This window comes from Nilaparvata lugens, chromosome 2 (assembly GCF_014356525.2).
Source record: "Nilaparvata lugens isolate BPH chromosome 2, ASM1435652v1, whole genome shotgun sequence".
Classification (NCBI taxonomy): domain Eukaryota; kingdom Metazoa; phylum Arthropoda; class Insecta; order Hemiptera; family Delphacidae; genus Nilaparvata; species Nilaparvata lugens.
In genome coordinates, this window is record NC_052505.1 from 28,561,310 (window position 1) to 28,580,134 (window position 18,825).

Below are 18,825 nucleotides of genomic sequence, written 5' to 3' on the forward strand. Positions count from 1 at the left end.
AATAACACATGAAACATTGTCCTTTTCTACGCCAATGATCTGCAGACAGTCTGCTAATCAATCAAAAACTGGATTTGTGATCTACACATGAAACTTTCACCATTGGTTGAACGGCAAGCGTCGATGCTATTTATAAGGAAAACTGACTGTTTGAAGTGAAACTCTCTATGTAGCATGCGATGGTGGCGTTAAGGTATTTGGGTTATTTAGTAGAGGTATGCAATACCAGCTAACAATGTTATTATTATCATCAGTAATTCATTCATTATCGACCCCCGGGTATAAATCGCTTTATTGGCACCTCCTCCTCCTACCCCTCCCCCTCCGCATCCTCGTTCTCCTCCGCCTCCTCTTCCTCGTAAAGGTGATTGTGTGACTGACTAACTGTCCTTGACTTTGATGTGACAGCAGCGCTTTCATTATTTCGATGAATAATCTCGTGGATTGTTTGAAACTTAATTTATTTTCGCTTTCAAACCTGAAAAATTGAAATCGAATCCTTGAAAATAAATGAATAAAATTTATTAAACTTTAAACATGGATGTGGGACTGGAATATGTTGAAATTATTGTTGTCGAAATTGTATTTATTTTATATTCATTTGTTACAAACACATATCACTGAAAAATAATGATATCCACGTTAAATAGGACTCAACTGGAGTCGCAACCAAAGTTCTATCATTTATTTAAATTAATAATATCCTATTAATGATTCGTCTTGACGTTATCAAATTTTAATTCATTTATTGGAACTACGATAAACTAGTTTCAGTTGCTTCATTGTCATCATCACCATAAAGAATGGAGAAGCAGAGCATGGAATTTTATTGTTAGTTGGTTGATTTATCAAGGTGGAAGGCTACCATTGGCCGAGACATGACACGCCCACTACTTGGTGTGTTGCTTCGACCAATGACAGTCTTCCACCTTATTTGGTAAGCCAACTGCCAATCACAACTCTCCATTCATAGAATAAATAATTGCCGCTCAGCCTTTGAGTATTCAGTTTCTCAGTTCATCTAGTTAATGATAACATGGTAGCAACCGAAACTAGATTTTTTAAATGAATAAGTGGTTATGACAAGTTCTAGTTGTTTCTTTCATTATTATTTATTTATTCATCAATGATAAAAACACATAATCATGAAATTATTGGGAATAAAAAAACAGGCTTATTGCCCTTACTATTCCGTTCCCGAATTTTGATTTGAAATTAGCCCAAAAAAGGAGGCTAATGTGTTCTATCAGCACAACACAAATATTTTTGATCCCAGAATAATTTGAATAAATACAATAATATCTAATTAATTTCCATTTGTAGAACTCTCAATACATCTTAGTGCTCGTTTTTTTTTTTTAATTTTGAAGACTATCTAAAGATAATGATAACGTGGGTGTGAGAATAATAGATTGATACGGTTTATCATATCAACTCCGACAACACCATTATATAAAATAAGATATTGACTATCAAATCCATCGCATTACAAACTAAATTTAAACTACGAGTGTATTCCAAATTTAACTCACAGTAAAGTATATGAAGAAATCGTTTTTACGACAAAACTGGAATGTCCACTATTTTTAATGACATAATCGTGATTTCGGCAAGAGCAGATAATTAGGAATTATAATTGTACTGTAATTAATATTTTTTGTGATTATAATTAGGCTGAATACTTGTGTGAATTGATAAGCAATGACGTCACAAGATTTCATTCATATTCCAGTTGAATTGTTGATTAACGGTTTTAGTTGATTTTCTCTAATACTTTCACACGTTTTCGTCGATTGAAGAAATTTTTTTCTCAATTGAATCTAACTTTTCTCAATTGATGTTAACTTATTTGTGTATTATACTTGACCTAATTCTATTAAGCGGCATGCGCCTGCTACCCTCATTGGATTGGCGACCACATGAGGAGCCGACTTGGCTGAATATCATTTAAAAGTTTAAAATTTTTTTCTCGGTGGTTCAGAACCCACCTAAATTGTTTCATTTATTTCTCGTTATCATTCTTCCCATTACCAAGCACAAGGCTGGACTTTGTGCCCATCACCTCAGCAAAAAATATAATAATTAAAAAAATCGCTCAATACCATGCCATACAGTTCCCATTCTTTTATTTTGAATATATTATCTTGCATTCCATGAACTAAAATTACAAGAATAGTAAAGTTCAAAAAGTGTCTGGAAATTTACCAATTTACTATTGAAATTGAAAATAGAACAGAAATTGGCGTTTCAATAAACTGTTTTAAAACATTATAAATTGACTTGAAACTTATCATTATAACGAAACCTTATAACGTAATTTATAAACTTGAATTTGTTGCATTCAAAATAGATGAAAAAGAACATTTAATTTGGCGAATTTTGTATTTCTCCTTCCATTGAATAATTGAATACATTTGAATACATAATTCAGTTATTAATTTTAGCTTTGGCATTTGAAAACTCAGATCCTGAAATTTTTAGTTGGGTAGTTTACAATATTATCTCCTCCATGATGAATAACGTTAGAGCGAAACTTGGATATACAGTCAAGGTAGAAAATTTATCTGAATTTGCATATTAATTATTCAGATTTTGTCGCACATTATTTAGATGAAAACTAATAGCTAGGAATCTTTACAAGGCCAATTCCGACTTTTTCTATTCTATTGCAAAGTTAGATAACTTGAAACTCAAAACCTCTTTGTTTATCATTGTTACTAATACTATACTTGATTATAAATTGGAGGATAACTCAAAATATGCGAGGGCTATGATCAGTTTCGGATAATAATCGTTTCAAAATTGAAGCATTTTAAAATTGGAATATGTAACAGATATCGACGATCTTGGTCAATATTTGATTGGGAGCTGGTTAAAATCTCAATCCGTAATTTTCCATTGACAAATCTGGTTTGCTGCGTCATTAACGAAACAGTTAAAGTGATTTTTATGTAAAACGTCATAAACTGATGAGAGGAGTTGGCTCAAAACTGTTGACGTTTTGATGACACTTGTTGATAACCTTTTTCTGCGATTCGCTATTGGCCTAGTCTTATTTGTAATTGTTTGTCTATTAGATTTGGTTGTGTGATTCATTGTAACTCGAAAATACAATTTTTGCCCTGAAGAGAATAGAATAGTGCTTCTGAACTGCCTGAATGTTGGTAATGTTTTGGAAGAAAGTTAAATTATGATGTTTGAATTGTTAAAAAATTAGACTTTCTGATGAAATATTTCGAAATTGAATTTGTTTGTCTATTAAATTAGTTGTGTTAATCATTGTAATTTGAAACTACTGTAATTGAATTTTATTCATGTGGAAAACAAGATAGTCTTCATTTCGTTTATGTTTTTTCCGAGAAAATCAATCACGTTACTGTGTTTAGAGATTTAGAGCTTTACAAGACAATACTTTTCGATAGATTTCGAAATTTCAACTGTTTGTCTATGAAATTATGTTGTATGATTCAATTCGATTAGATTCTAAATACGTATTTGAATTCGCAAATACAATTTAAAATGAATTTTTGTCATGCATTTCGAAATCATTGTTGTCTATGTGGAAAATAATAGATAACGGTGTCTATTGTACTTGGGACTTGCAAAACGTTATTTTGGTAGATTTATGATAATTCTAAAATAGTAATTTTGTGAATTTTATTTTGGACATGAACAAGTCATTTCTGCTTGACTTGAATCGATTCTGTGTTCAACCAATAGTTTCTTATGGAAGTTTGATTGATAAACAAGATGGGTTCCGTGTGTTTTTTATCAGTTTGATTATACTGTATCATTGATTTGTGAGTTGGTCTACTCTTATATGAAGATATTGCTTTTCCTTTAGCACAGCATCTGTAAGAATTTAAATTTCATTTGTTTCTTCTATCTTGTATCACATGTTACTATTATCTAATCGTTCTTTTTTATTCTCCTACTCCTTTATTCTGCTCTTCATATTATACTTGAAAACAGACCCAGTTAAAGTATCCTTATTTTGTACACTGTACTTTCATTCTCCCAATCCATTTTTCAAAAATAGTTATATATTTATTTATTTTCTACTTAATTTTATTCTCATTTATTCCACTTCATATTTTGAAGGAAGCTCATTGGTGTCGCAATTTCATCTAGTTTTCATTTTTCAATAAATAAGTGATCGTGATAGTTTTTTTTTTTTTAATATGGACATTTTACATTTACATTTGCATTTTTAATATGGACAAACAGTGATTATTATTACCACATTATTAAAACGAACAAAAACATTTCAACACAACTACAACAACTCGTTAACAATACTACTTTAGTGAAATTCACTTTGAATCTTATTATTCTTTATAAGTTGGTGAACATATCATCAATGTTCAAAGTGCATCTCACTAGCCTATATAGTTGATGCTAATTTGTCAGGTATTGACGATAGAATTATAGTAGTCCCCTTTTTTGAAATTAATAAAATAATAGATTAAAAATACAAAAATATTTTTTATTAATTTCAAAAAAGGGTACTATAATTGTATTTTAAAAATAAAAATAAGTAGCCCTGAATTCTTACATTTTAAGCGACGGTAGAGATTAACACGTATACTGACCACATTACTATACCATATTAAGGATGTTCGGTACACTTTTTTATTTAAATTGGATAATCGTTTTAATATAATTTTTTTAGATCATTATAAGAGAGAAAAAGTGGCAACTGAAATCTCTAAGTGGTCTAATAAGCGAGCTATGGGAGTTATGGGTCGTTGAAATGCTAAATCCGTTTTCTTTCTAGATCATAAACGGTTTCGACAATCAACAGAACTTCTCTTGAAAATTCAAATAAATGTATCTTTCCAAACTAAAACATTTTATTCCTCATATCCTTCATAAATAAAAAGTAAAATTTTTTGTAAATTTGATTACTTGTTTATTTTGGCATAAATCGCGAAAAAACGCATATTAGATCAAAACCAATGATATACTGAATGTATTAAAAAAAACTCTTATGGAAAATACGAAACCGTTTATGATCTGGAAAAAATGAAGTTAGCACTTTCAACAACCCATAACTCGCTTATTAGACCACTTAAAAATTTCAGTTGCCACTTTTCCTCACTCTTATCTTAACAATTATATTGAAAAAGATTATCCAATTTAAATAAACAAAAGTGTACCGAACAGCCTTTTAAACATGTATACTGTATTTATACATTATACCTTTTATACATCTATATGTACATTACTGTTCAACACATATTCACTAATATTCTTCTTCATTGATGTTGGCACCGCCAACAGTCCCATACTCACAAATAAATCTCTGCATGGTGTGAGAGGGGCCTTCTTACATATTATTCTCAAGGTCTTTTTTTGAAGCTTGAACAAGACATGGGAGGAAAATGAGGAATTTCCCCATAGTTGAATGCCATAAATTAGATGGCTATGAATATGCCCAAAGTACACATTCATTAATACTGAGGTATCTACAATTTGGCTCAGTCTCCGAAGAAGATAGATGCCTTTGTTAATTCTTTTTGAAATGTGTCTAACATGTTCATTCCATGTTGAATTTGTGTCCAGCATCATTCCTAGAAATTTCATATATGTTATTTCTGTTGTACTCCTATCAAAGCTAAATTTCATGTCAATTGTTTTGTCAACGTTCAAGCTCAAATTATTAGCAGCACACCAATCATTTATCAATAAGGTGTTTTCAGTGAGCATTACCTGTAAATTTTCCTTGCTCTTATAATTTACTTTAAGTCCTAAATCATCTGCATACAAATAAGAAAGGCCATTTCTATTACATACATTTATCGAAATAGGCAAATCATTGATATAAATTATAAATAAGAGTGGTCCTAAGATAGAACCTTGTGGTACACCGCACTTAACATCTTCACCTCTGGAATACTTCCCATTCTTGTAAATGAATTGCACTCTATTTGATAAGTAAGAAGAAATTAGATCTACTGCAGATTGCTCTAGGCCATAATGATACAGTTTTTCACATAATTTGCTATGATTGACAGTATCAAATGCACGAGACATATCAAAACTTCTAAAATGTACATTCTTATGGCTTTCTAGGTCCTGAATAACTTCCTTTACAAGTCTAAGAACATTATCACCAGTACTATGGTTCTTTCTAAAACCATATTGGTTGTTTGAAAGCAAACTGTTATTTTCAAAATAGTTAACTAATCGCGAGTGAAAAAGCTTCTCAAAAATTTTCGATAATGTAATTAAACATATCGGTCTGTAGTTATCTATGTTTGATTTATCTCCTTTTTTGTGAACTGGTATCACCTTAACTCTTTTGAACTCATCAGGAAATATTCCCAAGTCAAGGCACCTGTTAAATATGGAAGTCAACACTTCTGATATATTTGGAGCTGCTAATTTAACTATCAGAGAATTTAATCCTACAATATCCAGACAATTACTATTACTCATTTTATTTATAGTTTCAAAGACCTCTTCCATCTTGAAATGCACAAATTTGAAATTTGTATTCGGCCTAGGAATATTAAGAACATAATATTTATAATCAAAATTACTTTTGGGAATATCTTTACCAATCTGTTCCGCTTTATTCACAAAATATTTATTTATATCATCTTTCGACATTCTCCATTCAATTCTTAAAGATTTACTATTTATAGTGGTATGACAATTCTGTATTATTTTATTGTTGTAATTGAGTTTTGCCTTTCTTAATTCATACCTATAGTAACTTCTTAATCTATAATAATCCGATCTTATCCTTTCACAAGTAGAATTTTTATGCAGATAATACAAATGCTCACATCTAGTTTTCAAAGCACACAAATCCAAATTATACCACTTATTATCACATTTATTTACATTAATTGTTTCCTTGATCAAAGGAAAAGCCAAGTTCACGGCCCACATGAATAGCTTCTGGAACTCCTGAATTTGTTCTATTACATTTTTTAGAGCATAGACAGTCAACCAATTTAATTCTTCCAAGCATTGCATAAAAATATGTACATTACTGTCATTAATGTATGATGTGGCTAAAGTCTAAACTACTGAGTTCTGCAAACTCCCAAACAGCAATCAATGTTGATTCAGTGAGATTGACTTTGAAATGTCAGCATTGGTTGAATGGAAAGCATTGGAGTTATTCATAAGGAGTTCTGATGACTGAAAGTGAATCTCACTATAATAATAAATAATCATCAATCGTAACATCTTAGTAGTTGAAGCTTCTTGAAAGTAGGTACAGTATAATAAGATCCACTTTGAACTGTTAGCATTGATGGCTGAATGGGAAGTACTGTTGCTACTTATAAGGAATGCTGACAATTTATAGTGAATTTCACTGCCTGTTTACCAGCTGCTTTCCATGGGGGAAAATATGAATGGCCAGCTACTACAAGCTCTACTACTAGTTGACCTTGAGTACATTCTTGAAAATGAGCAATTCATAATTTACACAGGAAACATCTGATGACAAAAAAATCCACAATAAAATTATGCCTACACATTGAGGAGAGTTGGGTGGGAGTGAAGAGTTTTTGAATGTGTTGAGAATTTTTACAATTTTCTTCTTGCTGACAATCATGCATGCACGAAAATTAATGTTTTCAAATTGAGGAGAGAGTTTTGTTTTTTTGTAAGTTTTTTATTTGGTTGAAAATCTTGAATTGTTAGATAAAGTACTGAATAAGTCGGCGGCGAATAATGTGAAAGGTGATTTGCGTTGTAAAGGTTCAAAATCGTGATCTTTTAGTTTAATTATTGAAATTATTGTATAATGAGCACCTGTTTCTGGAACCTTCTTAGCTTCAACCGGTTTATTGTACAGCTTCTATTCATTTAAATTTTTTTTGAAAGTCCTTTCGGATAAAAAAACATAAGTACATAAACTATCGAAAATAGATAAACACAGAGACTGCAGTCGATTGAGGACGAATTCTGCGTTTTTTCTTTCAAATCTGATCTGAAGCTGATGCATGAGACTAAAATACATCATAAATGTTACGAATAAAAATTATCGAAAATAATATTCAATTACAATGAATTATTGTTAATAGAGGTATCACTCTACTTCTTCTTGCTTCAAATGAACTCAAGAATACTTCATTAATGAAACAAGTAAATTAACAAAAATGAGAGCATCGAAAATTATATAGAACTAGCAGGCTACCCGTGCTACGCAAGGGTCTGTTTAAAGCACTTGACAAACTGAAAAATTAATGTACTGAAATCTCGAAGAACTGAAAATAGGCCTCAGTAAATTAAGAAACTATTTGCAAAATTTCAAGTTAATCAGTTCAGTAATTCAGACGTGATGATGCGTCATTCGTGTATTTCCCATCCCGTACGTGTATAAACCTATTTTTACCTTTATTATATTACAGATAAGTTCAGCCTGAATATAGCTGCAGAAAATTGAATACAGATGAATTGATTCGTTTTATATTCCACATTTTATTTATTGAAACTGGAGAATGAATCTAAAATTCATGATCAATGAAATGAATAAATTACCTACTGCATTGGAAGTTACAGCATCAAAAATTTGTCGAGAATTAAAAGTAGTTCAGCATATACAAGTAGTATACAGTATTCAGTAGTTCAACAACAAGTATTGGACAGATGAATTCAGTCGTTGACACTCTACTGTTTTCCTTCATTCAAATGAATCGAATTTAAAGAATGGGACTAGATTAAAATACAGTGGTTAATTGTTCATGAAGACGTTTCAAATTGAATTCAAATTGAAACAGTACAGCAACAGTAATTTTTTGGCTGATGAATTGAATGTTTAATATTTGACTGTTTTCCTTCTCTTCGATGAATGAGGCTAGAATAGATGATAAATGGAACAAAGAGCGATGCTCAAGATGTTCTGTGGCTGACGCGGCCGCGATAGCGCTATTGCCTCTCCTCTGGATAATAAACAGCAGAACCTGTTCGCGAGCGCAATAATAATTATTATAAGGAAGTTGTAATTCTTTGGCAGGCATTTTTCCAACTTGAAACCGGTTACACGTATCACATCTCACATGAAACACAAAAAATAGCAGCACATATTTTGCACTCGGTGGTCCCACACAACTGACCCGCCGAGACAAGTTCTCTTGAACTTTGTACTGAGTTCACACTAAATCCATTAAAAATATTAATCCCCAGTTTGACAGATCTTGCTGCAATTTTAGCATGGTTAAAGTTAGAACGGTGCGTGCACCTATAGGGAAAATACCAATCAAATTATGAAACACTGGAAGGCTAGTATCGACGCTTAACTATTGTAACTTGGGTTTGCAGATCATTCAATATTCTTTGTGTTCCTCTCCTTTCCTTTCCTTTCGTTCCAACTTTTCCTCATAATCGTCTTTCACACAAGAAAATATTTCACTCAAGTGATTCACCAAGATAAATATCCTGTAAATTATAATAGTCTATAAACTATAGGTCCAAGTATTCCTCATCATCATCATCATCCCCATTACCCCTGAAGCTCATGAGGTAATTACCCTCAGCAGAAAAAAATGTTTTGTACGACATTAAGAACGTAAACGCCTACAATGGGAGCACGCCCTATCTATTACATTATTTTTCTGACCATTCAATTTGTCATTTTTAATAATTTCTTTAAAACGTTTCCTCATCGACGGGTGACGGGAGCGAGATAATCTTTAACCCATGGTTAACTGGTTGAAATCGATAATCTTTAATCCGTAGTTAGATTGTTGAAATCGTCGCCGACGCAATCATGCGAATCGCAGTTGTGTGCATGAAGCTTTGAACGAGAATGGCAGATCCTTATAGCTTATGCCACCTGAGACGTCAGTCAGAGACCCTTGGCTTCCGCTTGGAAATTTGTTGGCGAATATGTCACTGTTTTACATCTGACTGACTTGAGGTGATATTGGAAGAGGGGAGAGGTGTCTGTGTTGGGGGTTGGGAGGATTGCAGTTGGAGAAATGTATCATTTATGGGAGCGTGCCACGAATTAAAGTTTCATCAGCTAACTGCTGCTGCTGTGTCTTAGTTGACGTGGGTTGGGGGGGATGTAAAGGGCTTGGGTAGATGGAAGAAAGTAGACGGCTTGAGGGAGAGGAGAAAGAAATGCGAGTTGGAGGTGAATGAGGAGGAGGAATTTATGGTGAAGAGTAGGAAAAGAAGGAATTCCAGCTATTGGAGGAAGAAAAAGACTGAGACAAAGAAAAATAAACAATAACAATCAAGATTGAAGGGGAGGAATTGATGACAAGTATGAGGAGGAAGAGAAAATGAAGGATAAAGGAGGAAGGGAAATTGAAGTGATAAGGAGTAGAACCAGGATGTACAAGAATTGGGGCGATGAGCTGATACATAATGTGGCACGAGATAGATGAGAATGTTGAGATGATGAAGAATAAGGAGTGGAGAGGAGTCAAGGAAGAAGAAGGAATTGAGTTATGGATGAAGTTGTAAAAACAGAAACTGAGCTCGGAGAAGAAGCAAGAAAGGGGATAGATTGTAGGGATGTAGAATAATGAAGAGGAGATGGTGAAGGTGATAAAAGGGTATTAGAATAAGGAGAATAAATTTGTGAAAGAGATCAAGAAGATTAAATTGAAGTAGAAAAAGAGAAGAGTATGGTGAGAAATTGGAGGAAGAACCAGAATTGATCGGTAGAAATGATGAGAAAGAAAGAAAAGAAGGTGAAGATGAAAAGGGATGAGAAAAGAAAGGAAGGGAGATGAAGGAGAATACAGAATTGAAACATTGTGGGGGAGAGGGAAGAAAGAGGAAGTTGTAGTTGAGGAAATCGAGAGTGATTTGTAATGAAGAAAAATACGTAATAAGGAGGTGCATAGAAAGATGAAGTGAGAGAATTGAGATGTTAGAAACGTTGGTGAGAAAGTTGTACCTAAGTAAATCAAAAGTAAGAGAATAAAGATTGAAATTCTAATTGAAAAGTTGAGGTGGAGAGAAAGGCGAAGAGGAAAAACTCGGAGAAAAAGAGGGTACAAAATTTAAATGTTGGAAGTATTTTAGAGAAATAATTATATGCGGAAAAGATTATGGAAAAGTAAATTGAGGATGAAAAAAGTGGCGAAGAAAAATAAAAAGTTAGAAGAACACGAAGTTGTAGGAGGAAAAGTAGTACAGGAAAGTAAGACAAAGAAAGGAAAACAGTTGGTGAAGAAGCAAAAAAAGAAGTAATGCGAGATGCGAGAAGAACATAAAATTGTAGAAGGAAAAGAAGTAGAGGAAATTAAGATGAATACGAGATACATTCTAGGAAAACCCGTCAACTACCTCCATGAAAGAGAGAGTGAGAAAGAGACACTATTTTTGTGACCTCCAGTTTTACTACTAACTTTTTACCACTACCACTCTCCACCCCCGGCCTAGATTAACCTTCAAAACTACCCTCTGGCCATCTCTATATTAACCTTGGATAAAGAGGGATGAATATTGCCACTTTTCAGACACTTCTCTCTCTCTCTCTCTCTCTCTTTCTACTTACCCCCTTTATTAATCGATCGTATTCTATTCCAGCGAGAGAGATAGAGTTAGTAAGAGTTATGAAGAGGGAGCGTGAGAGAGTAAGTGGCAATTAATTTAAAGCCGCGAGTCTTGCCGCGCTGTAATTACTGTTATCTTTTACAACTAACAACTTTATGCATACATTTATAAGCCTTCATAAATGAATAATCTGATGATAAATTCGTAAGTTTCTGAAGGGTGTTTCTGATAGTGTGGATAGCATTATTGTTGTTATCATAGAAATATTGCTGCTAGGTTTTAATAGAGACGTTTCCTCTCAGAATTATTGTAATCTAGTTCAGTTTTAAAATGTATATTACATTACAAAACTGTATTTTGTAATATGAAAATGTGTTTACATGAAATTGTATAATGTTTAATTACAGATAATTTATTTTGTAATATAAAATGTATCATGTTATTACTCGCCAGTTTCAATTTCTCCTAATCTTCTTGGATTCCTTCATTTCCATTTTCATCGTTATTAATTCTTCTTCTTCTTGTAGCAATAACTTTGATTTATCCATTGTTTTTACAACTCATCCCTCTCATCCCTAGTCATTAATTATTTTTCTTCCTTCTTCTTCTTCTTCTTCTTCTTCTTCTTCTTCTCTTCTTCTTCTTCTTCTTCTTCTTCTCCTTTCTTCTCGTATTCTATCGTCATTGATTCTACCTTTTCTTCTTCTTTTTCATTTTTTCTTCATCTTCTTCCAGCAATTACTTGCATTTCTCTTACTTCTAAACTTTATCATTTTTAAAGCACTCCTAATCTTCATCTTCCTCTAGCAATTACTTTCATTTCTCTTACTCCTAAACTTTATCATTTATAAAGCACTCCTAATCTTCATCAATATTTTTTTTTTACATTGTTTCATCTAATGTGATAACATCTTATTAGTATAGTTTTGATTCAGTTCGCCCGTACCGTGGATGTAATAGTGAATCATTCAGCAGCAAGTGATGTTGTTTGTTGTGTTGTTGCAGTCGGTGCTGAGCAACCTGGACGAGATACAACAACACCAACAGAAGCAACAACAGCCGGTGATGAGGGGCGGCGCCTCGGATGGTGGCGGAGGGGGGGGCCTCTTCATACCTCGCGAGAGGGGGCGCTCGCTTGGAGGTATCGTCTTGCATTTCTTTTATTCATTCATTCATCCTTTTTTATTCAATTACAGTATTGATTAATAGAATAATTTCATTTCGTTTCATTTTATTTATATATTGATAGATACAATATCATTCTCAACTATGAATAATTGAGAAAGGAACAACAGGCTTAAAGCCCAAAACTGGGCTTATAATCCAATTAAAATAGAATTACAAATCAATTCGATTTGTTTGAAACCATGTCCATCTATATTATATACCGTATTCTATATTGATATGATATATATTCAGTTGTCTCCCACACATTGGAAAATCTGAAGGCCTACCTGAAGGAATATGTCAATCTGTAGATGGAAAAATTGCCATATCTATCTTAATCTACACTTTAAGCGTTTTATTGGAGTAGGCCTTCGGTTTTTCCGTTATCTGTTAACTCGCCATTGAACTTGTGACGTGTTTTACGAAATTCAGTCATTTATTAGAAAAAGTAAATACATGAACTTCTAGATAAAACTTTATTAGCCTAATTCATACAAATGAATAGGGTTAAAATCTATTGTTAGATAACTTTTTAGACTTATCTTATCAGGTAGTATAATATATTCTATCAGGAGACGACTTTTCGTATTATAGTGAGATTCACGTTGTAAAGTCAGTGGAAATGATAGGACGGCATAGTTGCCATTTCTCATTGCCTTTTATGGTAGTTGATTATCAATTTTATCTCAAACGCATTAAAATTACAAAAAATATATATTTCATGATTTAGCAATTATTAGTTTTCATAATTGAGATTAAAATTCTGGTAGTTCATTATATTTCTTCATAGCAAACACTCGATTTAGTAAAGGTTAGATTAGATTAGAGTTCTTTATTCATCAAAAACACAATATAAAAACATAAAGTACCGTTTTATTTAAAACATTTCAAACAACTAGTTCCAGCCTTTGGCCATTTTCAAGTTCAAATGAATAAATAAACAAAAATAATATTGGATAGTATTATTATTATTATTATTAATTATAGTCTGATATAGTTAGATCCATATACTTTCCATAATAATATCGGGGCACCGAGCTTCGCTCGTTATTTATTTATTTACTTTTGATAAACCAAACACAATTCTTTAAAATGATTGGGGAAGTACTAACAGCACAGCCCAAAACTGTTTCTTTCCCGAATTTTGATTTATACACTATAAATAGTCCAGAAAGTAAGTTATGTTCCTTACACTTGAATTCAGGTTCAATTTTCTGTTCAAACATTTGAAACAAAAAAAAATATAATTCAGATCATATACAAACCAAATTAAATAACAAAATAACACACACTAATCACTTGAAATTGTCAAATAATGATCAACTTTGAAAATTATGATATACTCTAGTTTAGGAGGATTATCATGTCATGTCAACAAATCAGACTATGTTGATCAAATCGATTAAATTGTCTAGCTAGATAAAATTTCTCGCTGATTGATTATGATTACACAGCTGGAAATAATTCTGTCTCTCTCCCACACAGGCACACGCATCTTCTGTTATCGAGAGACGACGAAATTATCATCTGCTTTCCAAGGATGAATTATCCTTTTAATGTCGTTCAGCGAGTTTTCCAAAGAATGAGACCTAGTGCAATCGAATCTTTATATCATAAACCTACTGTGTTCCAAATTTCGTAAAAATCGTTAGAGCCGCTTTCGAGACTCGTAAAACATAAATAACCAGATATAAAAATAACCAGATATATACAGAAATTACTCGCTTTATATAATAGGATATCCAATACAATAATAATATGCATATATCATCATATTACCGTATCATTATGTGTCCATATAGTTATTGAATCTAATTATATTGGGTTATCCAATATTATTTTTGTTTATTTATTCATTTGAACTTGAAAATGGCCAAAGGTCGAAACTAGTTGTTTGAAATGTTTTAAATAAAACTGTACTTTATGCTTTCATATATTGTTTTTAATAATTTTGAAAAAGTACCCTATACAAGTGATTTGATTTTCTTTATTCATGTATGTTATTATGTATACTGGCGGTATTAATTTTACAACGTATGAAAAATCAATTAATGAGATTAGATGTAAATTGAATAACGATAATATAATATTGTGAAGTAACTTCATAAATTGGCGGTATTTTAACAGATAGAGACGTCTACTTAGTCTGATGGCAGGCAATGGTAGCAAACCAATAATTATTATAAACAGTTTTTGACTATTAAGTGAATCTCAATTTATTTAGTTCTTTTGTACTCATCAACCTTTGAAGTTCTAATTCTTCCTTCACCCAAGTTTGTAACAATAATCTGTGTTTGTGTGTGGCAGGTGGCGGGAGTGCGTCGAGCGTCGGCAGTGGAGGTCCGATGCGCGCCCGTGACAAGGGCCGCATGGAGGCGCTGCCCTACTACACGGCGGGGGGACCCTACCTGAGTCCACCGCCCCCCGCCGACCCACATTGGAGGCGCACCAACTCAGACTCGGCCCTGCACCAGAGCGGTGGCGGCCAGGCTGGCCAGGAGGGTGGTGCCGGTATGCGCAGTCCCGGTGCGCATAGGAGGGGTAAGTGTTCAACTTATCAAATTCAACATTGGCAATTTATGTTGTTACGCAAATTTGTTTCAATTATTGAAACTAATATAGACTTTGAAAGTATTGTTTTGAAAATAGGTATGTATTCATATCTCTGCTATGTAACCGATGTCAGATTAATTAAATGAAAATATGATTGAACGCTCTTTATATGAGTCACGATCTTGGAATTTATTTATAAAACTATCATGTAGCCTCCCAATACAAAGTCTTCATGTTGGGATGGATTTTGATGTCTTATTATATTATAATTATATTTTCAGATCTGCAATCAGATATATTGTTCCTCGAACTGACTTAACTATATGCAGAAGACAATTCAACTTCATAGTAAATAAACTAATAAATATTATTCCAGAACATTTTATAAAAATAAAACCCTCTAAAGCACTTGAAACAAAAATTGAGAACTGGATCAAGACCGAAAATGTTGTAGTCAAAATATTTTAACTCTAGGCATTCATCAATTCTTTATTATAATGTTTCATTCAAATTATTCCCCCCTTTACTATCTGAAAGTTGTCTATCAAACTGAATTGAATTTATATAATGTTATCCTGCACTGATTCAAATTAATTATTTCCCCCTTTATTATTGAAAGTTGTCTCTCAAAATGAACCCAATTTATATAATGTTATCCTGCACTAATTTCAAATTCTTGATAATTATATCAAAATGAATATTTGTTTAACGAATTATATTTTGTTTACGTTTATGTTTATACTATGAACTACTCCACTATCATATTTTTCCTTTTTCTTCTTTGAAAGTGTATGCTAATTTTTTGTTTGAAGTGTTTGCTAATTTTTTTTGTTTCTACAGTTACTTTTTTTCTAGTTTTCTCAAATTGGTGTGCTTACTGAATGCTCGTTTCTAGCGCACAAACTTTGTTTTGCTTGCAACGCCAATATTATATATTTTATTATTATTTATTTTCAATTATTTATTTAGTTTCTAAATATTAAATATTGAGAGTGTCCCATATGTCAAGTGCTAAACTGTGGGAAGCTTCTTCTTCTTCTTATTCTTCTTCTTCTTTGCCTCTCCCCATTATGCCTTTAAAGCGTTGGGGTAGCCTCAGTCCATTTCCTCCATGATTCACTATCCATCGCCATTCTCTTCATCTCTGGGACAGTCTTTCCTCTTCTCTGTACTATCTCCTCAATCCGATCCTCATATGAATACTTTGGACGTCCATTGCTCTCCTTCCTTGCACTCTCACATTAACATACTGTTTTGTTTTGCAATCATCCCCCATTTGCTGTACATGTCCATACCAACCCAACTGCCTCATTTCTATCCTTTCACTGACATCTCTCATGCCAACGTCTTCCCTTATTCTAGTATTCCTTACTCTATCCCTTCTTGTCTTTCCAACAGATTTTCTATGGCACTTTATTGGCCAGCTTTCACTTCCATACAGCAAGATAGGTTCAATAACTGTCCGATATATTTGATTCTCAATCTTTTTATCAAGTTCTCTTTTTCCAAATATACAATCTTTTGTTGCATAATAGGCGTCAGTTCCCTTACTCACTCTGTTGAACACCTCCCTATCTATTTTCTCATCCTCTGAAAACACTGTAACAAGGTATTCATATTTCGCTACCTGTTCCATCTCCTCCCCATCCACCATAACTTGCACATTTTCTTTCATTCCCTTCGACACAACCATGACTTTACTTTTCTTCACATTCAGTATCATTTGCCTCAATTTCAACTTCTCTGCCCATTCAGTTACAGACTGTTGTAATTTTTCTCTTGTGTCGCAAATAAGGACAATATCATCAGCATACAGGAGAGCTCTTGTGCCAATAATTGGCCTCATATTCCAGTATCCCATCAGAATATTTTGTGTCCTTCTCTTACATATTTTGTGTATTTGATCCATTACCAGTATGAACAGCAGTGGGCTGAGGCTGTCACCCTGTTTCACCCCTTTTTCCATGGCCTGTGGGAAGCTTAATGGGTCAAAATAACAAGAATAAATTAAAAAAAAAAAAAAACTCGTTCACTAGATATCCGCCTTTTTGTGTCTTTTACAAAATAATTTATATATTGTATTATTTTCAGCTTGAAAAACATGCTGCATTAATAAATGGCCATTAATTCCATGCTTTTCAAGCCACTGATCGATGCCACTGTGGCGGTATCTGACGTCCGATTATCTTGGCAGCTTCACCATCCGATTTGTTATAAAAAGTGCTACAATAAGGAATTATTGACTTTTTATGAAAGTTACAGTTTTCTAGTAACTTTTATTCAAATTTTTAAAATCACTGCCATTTTGAAATGTATTATCAAACTGAGCTGGTTATTTTTTATTAATTCGGTCTTGACCAAAATAAGAACCATCCCAAGTATGAACCCAATCGGTCAAACTGGTATCGTGATATACATTACTTTATAATAATACAAAATGGCGGATATCCGATAAACGAAGCGTTTTTTGAAATAATCTTATTCCTGATTTTCTCTCCATTTAGACTCCTAAAACCATTTCCCAGAGTTTGGCACATATTATGGAACACTCATAACTATAATACTATTGTTTGATTTTGGATCTACGCTATAATTATAAGCGTACAGTATAATAAGAATTCTATTTATTGTATTGTTATTTAATATTTTATATTTATGGAATTTTGTTTTCTTTTCTCTTGTTTCAAATGGTGTGATGGATGTCAACTACCTGATCAAAATATCGTGAATATCTCAGTCCACTACAATCCATTTGCAGCTGCTTCTTTTGGTATTTTACTGTTATTTTATTTACACTTAGGTTTATTTTCATATTTGAGTTGTTTTATTTATATCTTATGTTGTGATATCATCCTTATTTAAAGAGTTTGTCAAATTTACGACATAACTTTAGTTTGTGGCATAGGCCCGTCTTAACATTAAACACTGGTGTGCCTTTCGAATGCTTGCTACCATCGGACTATTTTCAATGTATTTTTAGTTGTACTATCACTGTGTTAGATCTATATTTTTTGTCATCACTGTGACTTATTTCTCTCAAAATTTGTTCACTTTATCAATAACTTTATGGGTATTTTTAATGTAGACTATTTTTTATTGATTTATCACTCTTTTATCTTTTATTTAATACTTTTCAAGGTTAATCTTCACTTGACACTCTTCAGTTTTCTCAAAAATTTCGTTTCAGATGATTCACTGTTATTTAGTAAGACTGCTGCAATGAAGCACAATTTATAATTAAATAAATTCTCAGATATGCCATATCAAATTCTTAGTTCAATTTGGCCTAAAACACCAGCTAAAAAGCCTTTTTAGATTCATGAATAGCAATTGAGTATGGTTAGCTATGAGTAGTTATCATGAATGAGTAGTGTTTTAGTATGACAGAGTCTGGAGCATTTTTGAAACCTATCGAATGGATTTAATATGTGTTGATTGTTAGATTGATTATAAAATGTGTTGAGGCTATTCCACACCACCGTAGCGTAGATTGAAGTACGTATCTTGTATGCGTAGCCGTCATAAATATCACCTAATGTGAATCTACGCTTCGATGGTGTGAAATGGACACATTGATTTACATTAGAAGATTCGTCGGCTACGTCTTTCAAAAGACGTATTTGAAGC

The 18,825-nt window shown here is 32.7% G+C and overlaps 1 protein-coding gene across 5 annotated transcripts in view; it reads left to right on the forward strand.

Annotated features, from left to right (window-relative positions):
- The window catches only part of LOC111057208 (CREB-regulated transcription coactivator 1), a 117,243-nt gene that overhangs the window by 21,303 nt on the left and 77,115 nt on the right, over positions 1–18,825 (forward strand). For all 5 annotated transcript variants that reach the window (XM_039420969.1, XM_039420967.1, XM_039420966.1 and 2 more), the window contains 3 exons: positions 12,484–12,619; positions 14,953–15,186; positions 17,936–17,968. In XM_039420969.1, coding sequence (XP_039276903.1) covers positions 12,484–12,619; positions 14,953–15,186; positions 17,936–17,968 — 403 coding nt within the window. The remainder of the gene's footprint in view (positions 1–12,483; positions 12,620–14,952; positions 15,187–17,935; positions 17,969–18,825) is intronic.